We start from the raw sequence: 20,991 nt of genomic DNA, 5'->3' as shown, positions 1-20,991 counted from the left end.
TTACGGTCCTGCACCGAAGGAGGAATAACCATATGCACCAGTACAGGTTAGGGGGTGACCTGCTGGAAAGCAGCTCTGCAGAGAGGCACCTGAGAGTCCTGGTGGACAAGAAGCTGACCTTGTGGCCAAGAAAGGGTGCATTTAAGAAGGGGTGTATCCTGGTGTGCATTAAAAAACATGGCCAGCAGGTCGAGAAAGGTCATCCTCCCCTTCTACACTGCCTTGGTGATGCCACATCTGGAGTACTGTGCCCAGTTCTGGGCTACCCAGTTCAAGAAAGACACGGAGCTACTGGAAAGAGTCCAGCAGAAGTCTATGAAGATGATCAAAGTACTGGAGCATCTCTCTTACAAGGAAACGCTAAGACACCTAGGTCTGTTTAGGCTGGAGAAGAGAAGACTCAGAGGGGATCTCATCAATGCTTATGAATATCTAAAGGGTACGTGTCAAGAGGATGGGGCCAGACTCTTTTCAGTGGTGCCTAGTGAGAGGACAAGAGGCAACAGGCACAAACTGAAACACAGGAAATTTCCACAGGAAAAACTTCCTACTTTGGGCATGACAAAGCACCAACAGGGGATTGGACTAGATGATCTTTGAAGGTCCCTTCCAATCCCTACCATTCTGTGATTCTTATATTTTTTTTCCAGTTTATATAGCATTGTCTATCTTAACCACTTTTTCCTCTATAAAGCCTGAGATGTCTATTTCAAACAGTAGAGGAAACCTTTCAATTTCTTCCCTTCACTAAAACAGAATACAAACCTTACAGAGATTCCAAGTGCCAGGCACTAATTTTTCAATACCCAAAAAACTCCCTTCAGTTCAAGCTCCCAGCTAACTTTTGAAAGAAAAGATGAGAATTCAGTACCTAAAACTTAGAAAGGTTAATATTTGGGGGCACAGAAGACAAAAAATGATGAATATTACCTCTCTGCTGATATCTAAATCATAGTCTTGAGGCTCCAGGTCTGTCTCTGTCACTGCTACTGGCTGAACTTTTAACCATTCATTTTCATCCTTGTCTTCGCCACGAATTGCCCTCTCAAGTAACTGCAAATCAAATTCTTGCTCTCGTTTCCACTGGTAATAGATACAAAACAATTAACAGCATTCAACCATACTGACAAATCCATCATTTAGCAATGTACATTACTACTGCTGCAAATGCTATATTGTTGAAAGAATCCACAGAGCAAACTCCTTAACTGATAAGAAAAAGAAAATGCAACTGCGTTTCTTGGAACATATGGTTGGGAGCTTTGAACTCTAGCTGTGATGCACAGATTTTGGAGTATCATTTAATTTTACAGGAAATGTTCAGCAGTATTAAATTCTAACAATCACAATTTCACATATGCTGATTAACATGGAACTAGCTACACACAAACATCTTTGGGTGTCAATACAAGTGATTCTATGGACTGACAGACGCTCTAGGCATCCTAACCAGGCCCTGCTGAGTGATTTTGAATCGCTACACAGAAAGGGTATTTATATTCCATGTTGAGAATTGCTCCTTGAAAATTTATAGGTATCTTTCTAGAATGATACCTAGTGACTAAAGCTGATAATATTTTACATACTAGCATTAACTTGTTCTGAACTCAAAAATAATAATTTAGTAGCTTTTAAGCTCTTATGTCTTTACTAAATGAAAGTATCTACCTGCAAAGATAAACAACCTTTCACATTCTGTCTGTACAAGGTAAATGTTTAGCAATAATAAGTTCAGAACATATTTAAATTAAGCAGCATAATTTCCGAGTTTCCAGATCATTGCATAGTAGCTCCTTTACAGCTACACACAATACAGCTGCATATAGACTTGTGCTTGAGAACGCTACCAACACTTTTTTGTTCAAAAACTTAAGTTCAGTTGAAGCATCATTCCATCCAGCAGATCTCAGCAACTTTACCACACAGAATTGAAACATGGTATTAAAAGCAGTGGGAAGGGGAAGGGACAAAAAGAAGAACAAAAAAAAAAATTATCTCCTCAAGCATTTGAGAGTATCGAATAGGAGAATGTGCCATTATATGTTTCTTAAAAACATCTCTGCTATTTCTGTTACAAATCTTTGGTTTGTTTTGGTCAAAGTTTGATCTACATATGGATTTCTTAGATTTCATTATGCTACTTGCTTTAATAAATCTAACTGAAACCTATTCATGCACAAGCTCTCAATATTCACTCAGAAGATACATATCTTCCATGTACAGTAGAAAAAAGTTTAATAGCTAAAAGGCAATTATATCTCAAAAATTAAGATGTTTCTTTACAGAATTCAAGAGAAAAAAATGTTTTCTCATATGAATACTCCGAACTCATTCTTCTACTCATATTCGAACCAGGCCTGATTGACATGGTATATTTTAAATACCCACTATCATTTTCAACTTATTATATATAGGTAAGAAAAACATCAAACCATTATTACGAAGCAGTATTTTTATTGGCTTTGATGTTGCGACTTTTACATTAAAAAGGCATTGTGTATAACAAATGAATTCATGTACTGTGATCAATACTTAAGATGTCATACTACACGTGAGAGCTGAACGATTAGAAATTAGAGTTACACATACAATGTATGCTTAAAGCAAACGTTACATACTGAGCAGCACTTCAACTATACATTTAACTGTTTGCCATTTTGGCTGCTAAATAATTGTAATGCTGTAAGTAATTGTGCTATCAAACATGCTTTTTGCGTATCGAAGCCCTATAGGTACAAGAGATGACCTCTACAAAACATTGCTAGGGCTGAAAGATTCTATTTTAATTCTTTACAGCAAGAAAAAGACCAAGATGGCACCCAAATTTATAGATAAATTGTTTGCCACAAAGGTTAATAAGGTGCGTTACGAAAATGTTGACGTTTGACTTGTGTATGTTACGTGAGTCAGGAAACATAAGAAGTTCAGATTTAGTTTTTCTAATTAAAATATGAAAATAACAGTGATACTATAGTTCTGCAGTGCCCAAAATTATGCACTCTATTTAATAAACTTGTGATTACAAAATAGAAGACACAACAGATGAATGTCTCCAAGTAGTGCACTCGTATTTACTGGGAAAGTAAATGCAAATAACTGGCTGGAAATTAGTTCTACTGAACAGCGGGAATGAAAGGCTGAATATTATAGGTGTTTTTTTAATGCCAGCAATTGACACACATTTACTAAATGCAATTAAGCCTGGTAAAAATTGAGTAGTCCAGTTAGAAGTTTTAAAATAACTACAAAATTCTGCAAATTAAAAACAAGCAAACAAAAAAAAAGAGGCATTAGGTATGATAAGTGACATATCTAAAAGCAAGAGATCTTGTGCAATGAATTAGGTAAAACGAGGTGATCACTCTAAAGCTCTAGTGGACCAAATAAAAAATAAATTAAAATACCACAGCATAAGTGCAATTACAGTACAATCTTGGCTTAGCACCAAGTGAGTGACTGGGTAACTTCACCAATTAGAATTGCTTTGGTTAGTATCCAAAATGTATCATTACAAACTTATCGTCTGTACAGCATTTAATCTCAGAATGCAACAAAAAAATCCTTTTCTTCAGCAGCTTAAATTTGAGCCTTATTAGAATATTCTACATTTTGAGCTTTAAAGAAGAATTTGTATCAATTAAAACACCTTAGCTCTTACATAAATTTCTAATCAGCTTGATTAGATTTTAAAACCGATTATCCATTTATCACTTCTAAACAAACACACACACACCACCCTGGACTGATGTTACCACGACTATCTTGCAGCCTAATTTATGAATTAAAAAGAAAAATACCCATGGTGAATAAGAACATTCTAAAAGGCCCATTCCATGATGAAGTAGTTTTAAAACTGTACAAGCTTCTTACGCTTTCTAAATACAATTCCAATAAAAACCTACCACGTCTCTGAAATCACTCCAATATACTCACACCTCCACGCAGCACACCAACCTCCGACCAACTTACCTGCTGAACTTGCTACATACACTCTAACTACTAGTAAAAAATCCATCATCTGTTACTCACACTCTCTGATCTCATTTTATACTGTATAATACTAATTTAATTAGACTAGAAGCATCACACATGCTCAAGTGAAAGTGCTGGCTAGGAAAAAAAAAATAAACCCAAAGATATTTTTAGTTTAGTCCTTTTAAGGCATATCTAACATACTGAGCCTATGTCTGCAGAAATGGGCCTGATGAAAGACCGAGATGAAACAGACTGCCTTTCTCCTTGGCTAAGAGTTCTCTTGCGTTCACGAACTAATGCCTTCTGATGTCTCTTCATTCTTTCTAGTTGTTCCTCTGCACTCATCTTGCCTCTTTGGTGGTCTCCAGAGTATAAACGTTCCAAGGCACTCTTTGGTCTCTCCTGTAGAAGTCACAAGGCACACAAAACACATGTTGAAATTAATACCTTACAAGAAGTAAACAAAAAATTAACCCTTTCTCCTACATTATTACTAAATTAACATGATTTTGTTCTACTGTTTTTGCATTATTTTGCATCTTTCAACTCTGTTTTCTACTAGTACTGCTGATTTTTAGTTTTAAACCTTGCTTTATAAATTTATTTCAAATGCAATAATAAGTTGCCTGCTTCCTGATTCATTTAAGAAGGTGAAAAATTGGCAATTTTATTAGATCACAGTTGTTGGGTCCTCTCCCATGCCACTACAATCCCACTTCCTGCTATGCAAAATGTATTCTGGGCTTAACTATTTTGAACAGTTCAGACAGTTGTCTTCAGATGTTTATTTAAGACTTACCTTGGACCTATCCCTTCGAAGCGTTGCATATGATGAAATGGTAGATGACTGATGCAATCTGGAAGTTGATCCAGATAAACCTTCATAAGGAAAAAGAGAATGCTTTAAAACCAAATGACAAACGAAATGAAGGTAAGTGTCAGTTATCATGCTTTTTCTATGATATTCTGGCTACTATTTTAGTTCATGTTTCACATTTTGCAGTTCAGAAGACATGAAACTTCATTTCAGCCAAAAGTAATGGGTTTCAGGTAACTATTGATCAAAATTCAGGAAGATCTACAATAATTTAGAAGCTTATATTAAATGAAGTACAAAACAACAAAAATAGTTGAGTTTGCAAAAGATCACACAGAAATTATGAGGAAAACCAACTCTGAGTGTAGGAGACATTCTAACAGTTAACTTCATGTTTTGCTATGGTTTTTTTTAAGCATTATATATTAAGTTGCTTTGCAAAAGGCTGGTTGTCTGTTATGGCACCATTAAAATACACAAAATCTCTACACTTTCTAACACTGTAGAGTTAATCTAAAAATAATGATCTGATGATAAAGACCATCTCCAGAAAAACCTAGGAGAGAAAAGCTTCTATACAGGCAGTACTGTTAAAAATCAACTACATAAATTCCTGGCTTACCACGGGTAGGTAATGTCTGGTATCCACTGTTGGAGATTATTAAACCACTAGAAGGTTGGCTGAGCTCACCACCTATCATTGCTAGTTCTGGTTCACTCATGTACGAGCGCAGTTCCACCTATATGGAAAAACACTCATCAGCTCGAATCAAGTCACAAATGGCAAGTCTTAATGATCTTAAAACAAATCCCAAAACTTTGTTTCTGAATTACTACATCTCTCTCTGCCATTATTTTACAGCACAGATCCCTCCCTGCCATTACTAGATCTCTGCCATTAGCTCACCTAGAGGTGCATGTATTTTACAGAAAGTATCGTTTATGACAGGTTCACTTATCTTTGAAGTGCAGGTATATAGGTGTATGAGTGCTCACCCTAAAGTCTCCATTTACATACTGCCCGAGTTCTCTGTCTCTCTTTCTTTCATCTGACTGACGTTTCAGGCCCCGCACTGATGTGTGTCTGATGACAGTGGCTTCTCTTGGGAGAGGTGGAACAGCTGGTGGCTGATCATCAAGACTGTACAACTGAGGGAGAGGAGGTCTGGGCGGTGCTTCATCTTCCTGGTAACAGGAAAGTACAAGTCTTTGGCAAACAGTCTTAAAACAGTCTGGCATAAACTGCCTAAAAGTTCATGACATTCTGTGAGTTATCTGTGCCTTCTTTAGCATGCTCTCCACTGCCCACATCAGTAGCCCGAGGCTTTGAAAAATGAAACAAAAACCCAAGAAAGCAAACAACCCATTAACCACAAAGCACTACCAAGGAAGGCTCTGCATTGGTATGTTCTAAAACAGTATACAGATACTGTACATCAGTTCCAGGTTACACACATATATCCTCCTGTAAGTGCTAGTATAACCATAGAGTCATCTAGGTCGGAAGGGACCTCTAAGATCATTGAGTCCAACCATCAACCTAACACTGCCAAAACTGCCACTAAACCATGTCTCTAAGCACCACATCTACCTGTTTTTCTTTTAAATATCTCCAGGGACAGCAATTCTACCACTTCCCTGGGCAGCCAACGTTTGATAACCCCTTTGGTGAAGAAATTTCTCCTAATACCCAATCTAAACCTCCCCTGGCGTAACTTGAGGCCATTTCCTCTTGTCCTGTTGCCTGTTACTTGGGAGAAGAGACCGACCCCTCCTATTGCTCAGTTTCAATACAAAAACCTTAAGCATCTTGCTGTTGTGCCTCCACACTGTGTGCACTTTGTAACAGGGAAACATTCCCTGTTTCTGCCACAAGTAGACACACACGTTGGTGAACGAACCTCACAAAAGCAGTACTTACAACCTTTGGCTTTAGCTTAATCGGTGACTGAGGAGGTGGTTCAATTTTTTTCAGCTGCTGTGCTTGGTGCTGTGTTCTGGCCTGGAAATAAGGCTGTGGATATAGCCTGACCTCCAGAGGGGATTTCACCGGGCTGGACGGAGGGCTCTGGGGAACTGAAAGTTTGCTCTCCACAGTCCCAAGGGAAGCTGGTAAGGAAGGCACTGAAGACTGAGAAAACGAAGGCACTGTTTTTCTCTCTAGGGGAGAAATACGTAAATGCATTAAGTGTTGTTTCTTATCAATGACGTTCGTAAGAATAGCAAGTAACATTCATACATAGAATCATAGAATTCTCTGGGTTGGAAGGGACCTTTCAGATCATGTAGTCCAACCATCATCAACCTAACTCTGATAAAAACCATCACTAACCCATGTCTCTAAGAACAATGTCAACCCGTCTTTTAAATACCTCCAGGGATGAGGCCTCAACCACTTCCCTGGGCAGCCCATTCCAAGGCTTAATATCCCTTTCAGTGTGAAAATTTTTTCCTAATCTCCAATCTGAACCTCCCCTGGTGCAACTTGAAGCCATTTCCTCTTGTCCTACCACCTGTGACTTGGGGGACATAAAACTGCCCTAATACTCTGCACATTACTTTGAACATGGCTTTTTTTGGCCATAAAACATTTGATTGTTACATTATAGCAGGGGTGGAAAATATTGTCTTGATGAGGATCAAGCAAGCCTCTCAGGCCAAAAATAAAAACACCTACTTTAATATCATCCAGTAAAATTCCTTGGAGAGGGCAGTGGGAGGGAACAAAGGTAAAGCTCTAGAGTTGTAAGAAATCAGTTCATAGGCTGTATCTGGCCCTGTGCCACAGATTCCTTAAGATACCTACAGATCTAGACAAGGGTACACACTTATAGTCATACCTTAAATAAAGTAAGATCTCACCATCTCAGAACTATTTTATCTCGGTATGTAAAAGTTAAGCAAAGATACTTTAAAGTGAATTTACATGAGGCGTTAACAGTGTCTTGCTACCCCACTGCCTTAGGTCTTTTCTTTGAAACATAATAAAGCTACTGAAATGCAGACCACACACACTTTCCTTTTTTCCATAGCTGATGTTGTTGCTCTGCCCACCATCTGCAGTTGGGCAGCACCCAAGGCAGGGGATGAAAGGGGGGAGAAGCAGAGAGGAACAGAGAGAGGAGGAGCTCCTGGACAGAATGCAGAATAGATACTGTGCTGGTATGAGCCTGACACCTGACAGAAACTCCTTCTGCAACTTGCAGAACTTAGCCCATTATTACTTCCCTTTTTATTGCTTGTTACATTTTAAAGCCATCAGTATGTGAAAACAAACAACAAAAGACCTTTTTGCCACTGCAGCCAAAGAAATGCCAAGTTAATGTGTTCAATCACAGAGATTTCTCATGCAACCAATATCAGAGGTAACAGGACCTTCTACAGTAGAACAAACTTCTAGACTATTTGCCAGACCAAAAGATTCATCTGCATTTGTATATTTTTTTGTTTAATGATGCTCTCCTTACCCGGATTCTTGACAGAGTCTACTATAGTTTTGTAGTTTGCTTTATTCGCACTCAAGCCAGCTGTAACATCTTCAATTCTCCACAAGTCTTTTTGTATTTGTGTTTTCTCCTAATGTTTGTAGTAAAAGAAAAAAATAAAAATCAATTCTATCTAATTTTTAATTTATCACAGACTTATTCTTCTTTTGGTAATGTTTCAGAACTTACATGAAAACTTACAAGTCTAGATACTAGTTAAATAATGGCTTACAATTTAAAAAAAACCCCACCAACACTTGTCCATTAAATTTATTAGAGCCTTTCCTGAGTCTTGGAAGACTTCCTATAGAAGATGGGGGAAAGAGACACATCTACATTTTTCTCTATATTATTCAGACTACAAAAACCTAGTTTAATGTTCTACATAAAGTGAACTTAGAGAACCTTTTCATTTGAACTTTGTTCTTCAATACTAACACACTGAGACCGCCAAGGCAGCCTGACAAAACTCATCTTAACACATTTAAGGGAAATGTGCAATATTAAAAAAAGCAAAAAGTAAGAACAGTTTCCCCAAATACTGCTGTTAGCTTCCTAGTGGCTTTTAAGAGATGAAATATAAACCCAAAACTAACTCAGAAGGGCTGACAGGTTTAATTTCTGCTTATATTTTGGTTGTTAGGCCTACTAGACACAATGTGTTGTATGTTGAAACAATACATTGCTGCTGTTCCAGGATTTGGTCTCATCTTGCATCCTGTTTGCTTTACTGAGTCTTTCCAGTAGGAGAGAAATGGAAGCTTTGTGTACAGTCTGGACTCTGCCTTTGATTGCATCTTGCAGCCAGAGGCTTTGGCTACTGAAGCCACCACTTCAGTCAGATTTTCACCACAATCGTCATAAATAGCTGTTCTCATCTCCTTAATCAAAGCCTGGTAATTCTGCCTTCAAAAATTGGCATTAAGAAGAAGCTCACTAAAATCTAGAGGAAAACAATACTGCTAAAGAAAGCAGAAGGGAGTGAACCACTTTAGTTAAGAATTGCTTATGACCTTCTCAAGAACTCTAGAAATTCATCACTTGCCGTGAGCTGCAAAATAACCATTAATTAATCCTATCAGCCTGAGAGAGAAAAACTTTAGTAAAAGCTCGAAGACCTCATAGAGCTAAGGCAAGCATATAAATTGCTTTCCACTTTCTGTCTTAGCTCAGAAAATATGTTCAGCCAGGCTATAGATCAGCAAACAGGGTGCCAAGAACACAAACATTTAAATGATGGAGAATGTTATTTGCCTGTAGTAAACTCACTCGATAGATGGGACATATCTTGAAAGATTGTCAGCATATAAACTATAAATTTGCACATTTCATTTCATTTTTCTGAGATTAATCATACTACAAGGAACCAAATGATGGATTTACAATAATCAAGCCTCAGAGCTGGCTAAAAAAACCCCACATGTACAAAAAATCCTGCTTCTGAAACCACTCAGAAAATGTTCAATCAGTAACGTAAAAGAGCCAGGAGATCTTTTAATATTATTTCTTCCCGTTGCTTAAATATTGATGTAAAGAGAATATTTTAGATCAAAAATGGACTAGATCTAAGAGATAAACATATGAATTTATTTTTAAATTATGAAAGCCAAGATTGCTGTTCACGAAAGGGTATAAATATACTTTATGGGCAAGCATGAAAAGGTAACTTAGAGCAATAAATCAATTTCTCTAACTTCCTTCACACAGAAACATAATTTTGAATGATTTATAAAACCAGAGGACAAACATTTACGAACTAAAAAGTTATCACTGACAAAATACCACATCTCAGTTAATTTCAGCATGCCCAGATCCCCATAAACTTTAAGCAAAGCACAATGAAGACAATGACTCTTAGGAGGAAGACTTACTCTGACCAACCTGCTTGAAACATTTATATTTTAACCTCTTAAATAATGCTATATAGAAACAGCATTAACTGTTTTTTACAGCAACAGAGCCTGCAAATTTTCTGAATTTTTAATAAAATTCCATGAAGACTGCATTTTGTTTAAACACAGTGTGTATTAATTTAGAGCTATTGGAAAATACTAGATAAACAATCTTGAGTCTACATACCCTTGGGCAGAGACCAAAAACCCCTCTATTACAGGTACTTCAAGTGAGATTTCTTTGAAGGAATATAGGTTTAAGAACATCCAGTACTTTCTGAAAAAATCAGCTCCCCTTAGTATCTCCAAAACAGGTATTCAGAAGGTTTTTTTTTTTAAATTTTAGTCAAAGACAAACATATCTATTCACACATATATATACATACATATGTACCTTTACACACACAAAATACATAATATGCGTATGTTTGTGTGTGCATGTGTATTTTTTTATAATTATGCATGTATGGGATACGAGGTGATAATAAAATAGAGTTAACATTCTTTCTGTGCAAACTGCGTTCCCTTCTATATGTATTGCCAAATCACATGCCACACATCCAGTATTTGAAGCATGTTTAATGCACAACTGGAAATTGTTTGTTAAAAGTACTTTAACAAAGTATACTTTGTTTAAACCTGTAATTTTGCTTTGTTAAATAAAATAACTTAATACAGGGATGATTCTATTCTGAAATAGCCTGGAATTTTTTTGAGGGATCTATTCTACAGCTGAGCTCAACCACATGATGTTCTGGCTCTAGAAACTGAATCACTCCCCCATCCCCCAAAATTAAAAGTGAATTAAAATAGACTAAAAAGATTGATGCCATCTAAAAAGGTTTAACAACTCTTGCTTTGATACAAAACACTTCTCCATTAACAGTGAAAAGAAACAGACTTCAATTCATATCTGATCAGGGATTTTTTGTACATAGGTAAATGTACAAATTTAACAAGTGAGCTCTTTTTGTCAAGGATAATTGGAAAAGTAGGTTAAGATTTGAGAAAAACTTATACATTAGCTATGTTCCTTGTGTTTTGTCTTTTAAATAAAAATGTTCTGCTTAAGCACAAGAAAAATAATCCAGACTGTATCCCTTGCTCTAAGAATAAAATCACCAGTTGTAAGCAGGTATGTAGAAATAATCTTGTAAGCTGCACCTATTTCAGTAAACAGAATAACTTAGCTTCAAACAAAGCTTCTTTGTAAGATTCAAAACTGAATAATTGATTTAAAACAGAGATGCCTTTAAATTACCGATGGCTGTTAAACACTTATTCCACTTCACAAAACAATATGCAGAGATAAGTCTTCCAGAAATAAAAGAACATGACAAAGAACAAGTAATGACAATAACAAGCTAGTGACTGATGTTCTTAAAAATGGATAAAGAAGCCACCAATGTCAGATCAAATAAATGGAAGACTAAGAAGTCCCGCATAGGCTTATAAATTAAATACGTTATCAATGTCAAGACGTCAGCATGTAATAAAACCATAATAAAATAATGACAAATTTGCATAGACAACTTATGAGAAACTATTACACATTCTGCAAGATAGCTAATCACTCCACAGCTATGCTGTTAACAATGTCTGAACTTTGCAAACTAAGCTACATGACAGCTGAACCAAGTGCAAAAATTGCAGAGAGTTTCTCTTAGGAGATGACAGCTTTCAAGTTCACACAACAGCACCACGTAAGTAAAGGAGTGTCTGGAAATGGACTCACCTGAGATACCAACGAACTGTTCATCTGTTCCTGTAAGGCTTTTTTCAGCTGGCTCACATCCTTTTCTAATTTCAGATACTCATTCCAGGCATTTTCCATTTCCTTATAAGAGAAGGAATAGTCTAATACAATGTTATGATAAACTTCGAGATCCCTCTATCCATTCTCTAATTGTGGGGATAAGATCTATGCAATACCTTGGCAAGTGAGGTTTCAGATGCAAAAGGTTCACGGAATTTAATAGGTGATTGTACAGATTTTTGAAAACAAGATCTACTGAAGATTATTATAGAAAAATACCAGTCTCAGGAATTCTCTGAGCAGAAAATAGTTAAAAGCTGGGTTAGTCATGATAGGAAATACTACCCACCACTCCTACCTTCACTCTTCCCTGAGCATCTGCTTATGCCCACAACCCTGGGCTAGAAGGAGCCTTAAACTGGACCGGTACAGCCATTCCTATAATTACTTGGGGTTTATGCCCCCTATTACATTTTAAACACTGTTTGTGAAAGTCACATATTTTCTAGGGGCACAAAACACCCCACACATGGCACTTTAATGATCAGATCTCACAATAGGAAAGGTGTTCATGTAGTTCTAGAAACAATCTTATGAAGAGCTGGTCCCATATTCATTAAGAGGTAGGATTAATATACAGAGTACACAACACACAGGTTTACTATATTCTCCTTCATGGTCAATTCTTACAAATATTTTTATTAATAAAAATGCAACATTAAATTGTGTTTGGACTTCTTTGAATTATCAACAGTAAATTTTGACCATATATTCCCAATTCCTTTTCCCCTGGAAAAGTAGCATGGAACCACATTTATATTTTCAAAGGACTAGCTGAAAGATCTGCAATTTAAGTCCCATATATAAACGAAAAAGGTGTAAAAAAGTTTTTTGAGCTTTGGGGAGGGGAATGGAAAGGGGGTATTGAAAAGGAAAACTGGAGAGCTTGTTTTAATTTATTTTTCTTGTTTAATATCCTGTACCTTAACTATATAATTTCAGAATAGGACTTAACTCCCCTATCCAATGACCAATGTAGTTTTATTCTAACTGGTATTTTAATTATGATTTTCTTGAGACAACCAAAATGATGTACCGTTGAAACTTTGGATATTTCAGCCCGAATATGTATGAGATCCTCTTGCAAAAGTCTCTGCTGGTAAGAAATTTTTTCTGCGTGTTGTGGTTGGTCTTTGTACTGTTCCATCTGCCTGTGTGAAACTTCCAAAACAGACTCCAGCTGATCCTAACAAAGAAGATGGTGACAGTAAGCTTACAACTTTTACATGGAATTTTACTGATCTATCTGTGGGAAAATAAAAGTTGTTTTCCACATCCTCAGTCTTTCCTATAAACCTCTAGTGGTGATTGGCCTCCTGTCGTGGAGGCTAAGGTGTAAATAAAAAAGGGCAAGAGCCTTAATTTACTATTGTAACCAAAATTATCTAATATTTTCCCTTAAATCTTTCCTTTAAGTAGCCAAAACTCTGGAATACACAAAGTAGTGAGATGGGAACTTTTCTTTCTACAGTCTGTACACTGCCATAATTTACATTTTCAGAAAAATTCCCTTAAGCAGTATAGAACTGTGACAAGCCCTGCCCCAGCACAGCACTAGCTGTTTAGTGAAGGAGAGGTTCTCATTCACTGCTAGAGCTAAATTAGCCATGTAAGCAATTAAAATATTGTCTAAAACAGTAAGTAGACCTGATTCAGTCCACCAGGAGTAAACAACAGTGAATCATTTTTGCACAGTAGATTTTCTGGATCCATCCTGACAGTACTTTAATTTTAGAATAGATTTTGAACCACCTCAATTTATTGACATCTATAACTTGTAGGCAGTGAAGCAGATAAAGACACTTACAGGCAAGGAAAGACAAGGAAAGGCAAACCATTTTGTTATCGTTTACTATTTGAACTCTCACTTGGATGGACACGGAGGAAAGGAGGTGGGTTTCAACTACAAACTTGTCACAGAAGATATTCTAGAATTTCAGTCATAACCCTCAGAACTAAGTTTACAGAACTACATATAAACCAACATAGGTTTCTGAAACTACTACAGATTTGAATTTCTCTCCCTTCTCTCACTCCCCCCTACTTAAAAAAAAAAACGACAAAAAAACCAAAAAAACCAAACAAGCAGAAAGCCCAACAACCAACCACACACATTAGAGTGAGAGCTCAATATGGTAGGACATTGCTATTTATGCAAACAATGTTTGTGCAGGTGAGAAGCACTGCAAATGAAACATGACTCTGCCTCACACCATGTATGTATTCAGACAAAGTAAAACTCCACAGGAAAGCATACATATCCCAATTTGTAATAAATGCCAGGAAATTAAATGGATGTGGGTTTAAAACATTCATTTTCAAAAAACTGTTTTCTAAAAGAAAAGTGGGTACTCAATCCTAATATTAAAAAAAAAAACCATTATTTTTCTTAAGTTTATATGCATGTCCAAAGAAAACTACAACAATGCAAGCAGTATCCGGTGCTTTGACTTTTTTGTTTGTACTTCCATATTTTATGATTAGAGAAAAGTTATTATTTTATTTTCGAAAACTCTTTTTAATCTACTTACTTTATTTTCCTTAAGGGCTCTTATTTTGTCCTCCAAGTCCTGCAGAATTCTGTCCTGCTCACAGAAAACACTTAGCTTCACCTGGAAATAAAATCATGTAAGTATATAATGTTAGATTTTAAAAACCAAGCAGAAAAGTCTCCACTAGTAATATATTATCCCGAAGAATGTGAACACATAACAGTACAAGATAAATAGTCAAAACAATGCAAGAGGTTCCAAATTGGTACTCAATACTTACATCAATATCACTTTCTGCAATCTTGACAGGTTTTGTACTTCGTTCTTTTAATGTGTCACGCCCTGTCACCTAAGAGGAATAGGTTTTAAAGATCTGAGAAATTTGCTGTAAACTAAAACCTAATCATGCTTCAGCAATTAAAAGTTTTTTTAAATATTCACAGTTATTAACAAAGATGAATACAATTTTGGAAAGAAGTATTTTCAAATATGACTAGTATTTTAAAAATACTATAAGAAAGGACTACTAGTTATATTAGGCTATTTAATAACTCTTACAGTAGCTTAAAATTCTGTATAAAACAGCATAATCCCACTTGTCTTTGGTTACAATGATCCTGTTCCTGCAAAACCTAACAGTTTTAATAGTTCAGCTTTAACAGCTTTCTTGAAACCAAAGGACTTGAACAGTTCCTTTAAACGCACAACTGCAGCCATAACAGCATTAACTAATGACTAAAAATACAACTTTTTGGCAAGTATTTCATTCTACAAAGGATAGTCTCTTCCATAGTACAGGGTGAATTTTATTGAAGACAGACTGCTATAAAAGTGCTACAGTGGAATTAAATGTAATTAATCTATTTTGACACGTTTATAATACACCGAATGTCTCATTCCATAAATCACTGGTTTCATATTCCATTTCTGGTGAGAAGATTATCTTCTCACATAACTCAGTTTTTAAATCAGTACAGAAGCTACACTATATTATACTTCCAACCTTCAAAGCAATCTTAAAATGAAGGCATGCCTATCTCTATAGAAACATTTATTATTTCCACTGCCTACATGGGACTGTTTTTGTGAATAATTGAGGTTAAGAAAAAGACAATATAATACAGCTCATTAATCATACCGTTTTTAAAAGCCTTAAAATCCAATGACTTAATATTACTAGATTAGAACACTTTTAAAGATTCATTAAAGCAAATACTATCTTACCAAAGAAACATTTGGTGTTTAGAAGGATGGTACTCATATACAGTATATTTCTATTAATATCAGGCAAGAGTTTATGAAGGAAAATTACCCTAAATATTGTCTTTAATAATATAAAAGTAGAACTTTTAATATAAGAGCAGTTGTTGTTGGCTTTTTGGGTGGTGTAGAAGCGGTAGTTTGCTTTTTTACTGACTGGCAATTTCCAGATTTGAAGCTACGCAGTTTACTTACTAACATAACTGGCACCTACAGGATCATGATAGCTTTCTTAAAGTAATTAAATTTTACTCTAAGTGTAGATAAATCAGTTTCTCATTTTAACATGATACATGAAGTTAGCCATCTACACACAGCATTTTCAAATAACAAATGAGGTTTAAGACAGAAGAGGAAGGTCATAATTTATGTTTACTGTATTTCCTCCTCCAATGGCAGACTCCATTCAAAGACTTATCATGTGTTTTCACGTGGTGAAATGTTACCTCCCCACCACCAAAATCAAAAGTATTTACTGCCTCTCAAAACTTTCACTTTTTGGATATTTTCAACAATGACGTATTTTATATATATGAAAAATCCTTTCTTGCAAAAGTATTAATGGAGTTATTAAATGCTAACGCCTATGTATAATAGGAACAAATAATTAAATATAAGCATAAATACTAGCATGTCAAAATAATAATTTTGCATATTTAATTATCTGCAAGCAAAGAGAAGGCCAAAGCCTTTTAACAAAGCAATGGAATTAACATAAAACCCAGAGTCTACAGTTTTTGGGGATATTTTAAAATACATAATCAGAACTGCAAAGAATTTGTTCATTATCAAGCACTGAACATGAGAACATAATGAAGATTTAGCATGCTTTCACATTTTCAAAATTACACATAGGAATCACTACTGGACACAATAATTTTCAAAACACGATAAAATGAAACCAAACACTGAGCTCAGCCATAATTTCACATACAGACTCCAAAGGCGGGGGGGAAAGAAAAAGAAAAAAGGGGAAAAAAAAAAATCTTACAGAAAGCTTTACCGTTTACCATAAGACACCTGTAAAAGCCAGAATATGTAAACATTGACTGCTATTTTAAAAAGCAATGGGATGAGCACATTTCAGATGCAAGCAGTCTTACATGTATACTGGATAGTAACCCTTGTGCTGAGTTCTTTAGCACTTTGTATATCATGTTGATCAGAGGTCCATTATTTTCTATCTGTTTCAAACAAAAGTTTAGCAATAGCTTGTTATAGATGTAAAAATTGAAAACGCCAAACCTTACAAACTCAAAACTCCATGAGCAACAGTAATCATATGCTCTTATGTCACATCAATCCTTGAGGTTTATAGTCTATATAATTTGTCATTATGGAAGCTACAACTGGATATCTACCTGTCTTGTCATATTTCTGGTAATTGCTCATCCTACCATAAGACATTTTTTTTTGCAAAACATATGTACAAACACACAACACATGGGATTTGCCCAACTGCAGTTTCAAGAGCACTGGGAATTACAGCAAGATAACTTTCTGTCTTACAATGTGAAGTAACACTTGTACCAAGAATTCTATATTGATAATTTGAGCAACCCAGTTAAAACCTCAGTCAAAAAAAAAGTTATTTCAGTTACACTTACCTTTCCTTTCTTAAAAAATACCTGCCATGCTCTATTTCCTTCATCATCTTTGTGACACAAGCTTGCACTAGCAACCTCTTTCAACTGCACCAGAAACTAAACAGTTTCAGATAGTCCAGTATGACTGCAGAAGAACAAAGCAGGACTACTGCTGAGAGGGCTCCAGATTTGTTTCAACTGGTTGCACAATTTACACTTAGTAACACAAACCTTCCTATACTTCCTCAACCATATTTTGTCTAACCTGCTTGGGAATGTTTGTAAACTATTCTGCAGTAAGGCTGCCCATCTACCCCTCCTGTATCCCCCTTGAACTTGATTTCATAGTCATGAAAAGGGAAGCCTCCTTCTCACATTTGGCAACAGTATTTAAAAATCTTAACCAAATTGATTACTGTCATTTTTCTTAAAAGTCTTTAAAGAAAATACACATGGATTGGCATGATGATCATATCATTCAGAGCTTGGCTGTCCTGGGCTGCATCAAAAGAAGTGTGGCCAGCAGGGCGAGGTAGGGGATGCCACCCTTCTCCGCCACTCTGGTGAGACACCACCTGGAGTACTGTGTCCAGCTCTGGAACCCTCAGCACAGGAAGGACATGGACCTCTTGGAGTGAGTCCAGAAGATGAAGATGATCGGAGGGCTGGAGCACGTCTCATATGAAGACAGGCTGAGAGAGTTGGGGTTGTTCAGCCTGGAGAAGAGAAGGCTCCAGGGAGACCTTATAGCGGCCTTTCAATACTCAAAGGAGGCTTATAATAAAGATGGGGACAGACAGTAGTGATAGGACAGGGAGTAATAGTTTTAAACTAAAAGAGTGTAGATTCAGACTAGATACAAGGAAGAAATTTTTTATGATGAGGATGATTAAACACTGGACCATGTTGCCCAGAGAGGTGGTAGATGCCCCATCCCTGGAAACATTCAAAGTTAGGTTGGCTTTGAGCAAACTGTAGGATAATACATTTTGGGGTTTTTTTTTCTCTTCAAAACCTGTTATTAATAAGTCTAGATTTGCTTTCAAATTGCCAACTATCAGGTGTACTAGATACAGAACTAATTTAGTTCAGACAGATGCTTTGATGCTCAGTATCATATTTTTAAATTATTTTTTAAAGGAAATATCGGGTAACATTATTTGGGCAGATTATATCTACGGATGGATGGATGAATGGGTACGTTTGAAATCTCTTAGCTGTAATAATATGAAAACAATGACAGGTGCTAATTAAACACCGCATTTTCACAAGAAAGCGAGACATTATAAATACAGCATATTATAAAAACAAGGAAAAAGCTCAAGAAAATTTAAAGGGAAAAAGCTGGATTTAAAAAAACACTATTTTAACCTAAAGAAGTTGACTTCATATTGGTTGTAATGCTACAGCAGACAAACATTTTGAATCAGTTTTTTTATCTGATTTCACTAAACCCACATAATATCATTCATCTGGAGTACCAGTAACACAAGTTCTTCCTACAAACTGAAGCAACTACATTTTCTGAGTTTGCACTTTAATTGTATAGTCAATACTATAAAGACACTCAATATTCTAATCACAACAGTGATGGCAAAAGACGCAGAGTTTCCATCACTGAACAGAAGGTGATCTGAAAACCTGCAGGTACAGAAATGATACACAAAAGAACACCTGATTAAAAAAAATAACAAAAGTAGACTCTTAAAAATCTTACCTTTAGATCCAAGTACTCCAAATCCTTTTTCAGCTGGATATAAGTGTCATCCGCCTACAGGTAAGTGCATAGGGGGGAAAAAAAAAAGCAGTGCATTTGAATGTTTGAAACAACTTCAAAATACCTGGATTGGTTACATATAAGAAAATGGATGAAGGAGGAAATAAAATAACAGAGTAGGAAGTACATAAAGAAGCACACTTGCTCCACCAGCATTTTGCTATTTACAGCTGAAAAATGGGCAAAATATTTCCCAAGAATATTACTACCTCATGCCCACCCTGCAAACACAGATTTGAATGTTCCACCTCTCACGAGACATATAACTACATGAAACAATAGATTTTCAAAAGTTATTTTTTCAAGGCCGATTTCTACTGACTATCCCTTCACTGAAAATGTCACGGTGTTGTCCTGCAGCATAATACATCCCTTTAGGAAAAGAAAAGACCTGTGCCTAACTGAATGTCAGATGTAACTAAAAGCCATTATATAACAAATAATTAGAATACTTTTGATCACATTTCATACATGTTTTAAGATATTAATACCTTTATTCAGGAAAAGTACGAAGTCATTTTTGTGAATAAAATACTGCAAGAGATCTCACTTATACAATTAGAGAATCTATTTTGCCTTTGTACGAAGTCATTTTTGTGAATAAAATACTGAAAGAGATCTCACTTATACAATTAGATAAACTATTTTGCCTTTTAAGTAATAGCAAACAACTTGATCCTTATTTTTCATTGGCTCACCTGTAATTACTATGAGCTTAATTGTATAGATTCATTCACCTACCAATATCTTCATTACAGCCACTTCAAGAAAAGCATGCACAGAAGTCATAACAAAATGATTTCTCCTTTTTTTCAAGAGGCATTCACAATACACAACAAAATAAAGCTTAGGTGTTGCAAATGTGCTTTGCAATCAGCCAAAATGCCCCAAAATTCCTAGAATTTTTACTACTACTTTGACAGGATTTTATATCCTGGGTACATGAAACTTCAGAATAAAAGTAAAATACAACTATACCTTTTCTCAAGTTTAGAGCCAATGAGAATGTGTAGTTAAAAAAGAAGAGAAAAATCCTTTATGCCATAAAATCAATACATCACTCTTGCATTTCTTTAGAGGTGTTCACTTACAATTCCTGTCTGATCAGTCTGTAAGCCTGGCTGAGGACTTGACTAGAAAGTCTGCCCATTTTTTGAGAAATCCTTGCTACTATCGCCCGTCTCAGTGCAATTGTTCTGTAGGTGAGGCAACTCGGGAAATTAAACTTCTCCAAACTCAAAAAAATTCTTTTAGTTTTGGGCCAATATAAAGCCTTCACCGATTCCAAGAAGAGTCACCACATTCTATTCCCAGGCAGCTCCATTTTTGAGGTTCTAACATGAACCAAAGAGCTCTATAAGTAAATTTGTATTCGATCTCACATTTACAATCAGTGCAAACAAGAGCACTGTTGATGACCCAAGATATCCACAAGCTTTTATGAACCAACATTCACCTGCAGAACTGACACAGTTACAAGCTCATATGAATGTACAAAGAAGCTGATGCATTTCAGTTGGCAGGTGATGCAGCACGTAGCACAGGGAGGCAATCCCAGCACGAAAGCAGCACAAATAAATGGGTTTGCTTTGGCATGAACTCATCTACCATTTTAACCCACATTTCTGAAGATGCAGCATTTTCAGAAATAGTATAAAAAGGAAGTATACATAACACCTCGAAGCATCTGCATTGTTGCCCTATAACTTAAAGCACTCATCTTTTGTAGCAAATACAGCAGCAAAAGAAAACTGCAAACGACCTGGGAACTGTAGAATACCAAAGAATGGCAAGAAAGCACAAACTCAAGCGTGGCACTAATGAAGCATTTGCAGAGTCACAAAATGTCATACGGCACAGATGAGCCAAGCAGCAGCTGACCTGATAGGTG

At 36.1% G+C, this 20,991-nt stretch overlaps 1 protein-coding gene across 5 annotated transcripts in view; it reads right to left on the bottom strand.

Annotated features, from left to right (window-relative positions):
• Positions 1 to 20,991, bottom strand: part of PLEKHA7 (pleckstrin homology domain containing A7) — a 119,312-nt gene that overhangs the window by 12,961 nt on the left and 85,360 nt on the right. For 4 of the 5 annotated variants that reach the window (XM_014962259.1, XM_014962262.1, XM_014962261.1 and 1 more), the window contains 12 exons: positions 19,041 to 19,094; positions 14,758 to 14,826; positions 14,517 to 14,597; positions 13,022 to 13,171; positions 11,905 to 12,006; positions 8,260 to 8,368; positions 6,714 to 6,952; positions 5,789 to 5,977; positions 5,415 to 5,532; positions 4,775 to 4,854; positions 4,177 to 4,377; positions 931 to 1,083 (listed from right to left, as the gene is read on the bottom strand). In XM_014962259.1, coding sequence (XP_014817745.1) covers positions 931 to 1,083; positions 4,177 to 4,377; positions 4,775 to 4,854; positions 5,415 to 5,532; positions 5,789 to 5,977; positions 6,714 to 6,952; positions 8,260 to 8,368; positions 11,905 to 12,006; positions 13,022 to 13,171; positions 14,517 to 14,597; positions 14,758 to 14,826; positions 19,041 to 19,094 — 1,545 coding nt within the window. Of the gene's footprint in view, positions 1 to 930; positions 1,084 to 2,434; positions 4,378 to 4,774; positions 4,855 to 5,414; positions 5,533 to 5,788; positions 5,978 to 6,713; positions 6,953 to 8,259; positions 8,369 to 11,904; positions 12,007 to 13,021; positions 13,172 to 14,516; positions 14,598 to 14,757; positions 14,827 to 19,040; positions 19,095 to 20,991 lie in introns of those variants that run through there. The other variant, XM_014962263.1, reaches the window with a different exon arrangement.

Source organism: Calidris pugnax, unplaced genomic scaffold (assembly GCF_001431845.1).
Source record: "Calidris pugnax isolate Ruff unplaced genomic scaffold, ASM143184v1 scaffold593, whole genome shotgun sequence".
Taxonomy (NCBI): domain Eukaryota; kingdom Metazoa; phylum Chordata; class Aves; order Charadriiformes; family Scolopacidae; genus Calidris; species Calidris pugnax.
Note: the sequence above shows the minus strand (reverse complement) of the source record. Positions and strands in the feature narration are given on the sequence as shown.